Source organism: Penaeus monodon, chromosome 23, assembly GCF_015228065.2.
Source record: "Penaeus monodon isolate SGIC_2016 chromosome 23, NSTDA_Pmon_1, whole genome shotgun sequence".
Lineage (NCBI taxonomy): Eukaryota > Metazoa > Arthropoda > Malacostraca > Decapoda > Penaeidae > Penaeus > Penaeus monodon.
The window spans coordinates 13,504,491-13,504,739 of record NC_051408.1 but is presented as its reverse complement, the minus strand read 5'-3'; the positions used below and the strand labels follow the sequence as shown (position 1 = coordinate 13,504,739).

General features: G+C 55.4%; 1 protein-coding gene across 1 annotated transcript in view; it reads left to right on the top strand.

Annotated features, from left to right (window-relative positions):
* Positions 1-249, top strand: part of LOC119587798 (nephrin-like) — a gene marked incomplete at its 5' end in the record, with an annotated part of 30,391 nt that overhangs the window by 24,320 nt on the left and 5,822 nt on the right. Inside the window, 1 exon segment of the mRNA XM_037936496.1 lies at positions 90-187. Within this exon segment, the coding sequence (XP_037792424.1) occupies positions 90-187 (98 nt within the window).

Here is a 249-nt window from a genome sequence, read left to right as displayed (position 1 = left end):
GCATGTATGCGTATTATCGTAACTATGTATGAATACATATACATATACATACCAAGGCAGATAAACACGAATCCCTTGCCTCGTTGCAGTCGCGCCCGTGTGCAGCACCCCGAGCAGGCGGACCCAGGGCGTGGCGCGCATGGAGAGCGCCAAAGTGGTGTGTCAGGTAGAAGCCTACCCGCCGCAGGTGAGGAAGCCACGAGAGCACGGGGAGTGAGAAGACGAGGGAATGAGAGAGAGAAGGTGATG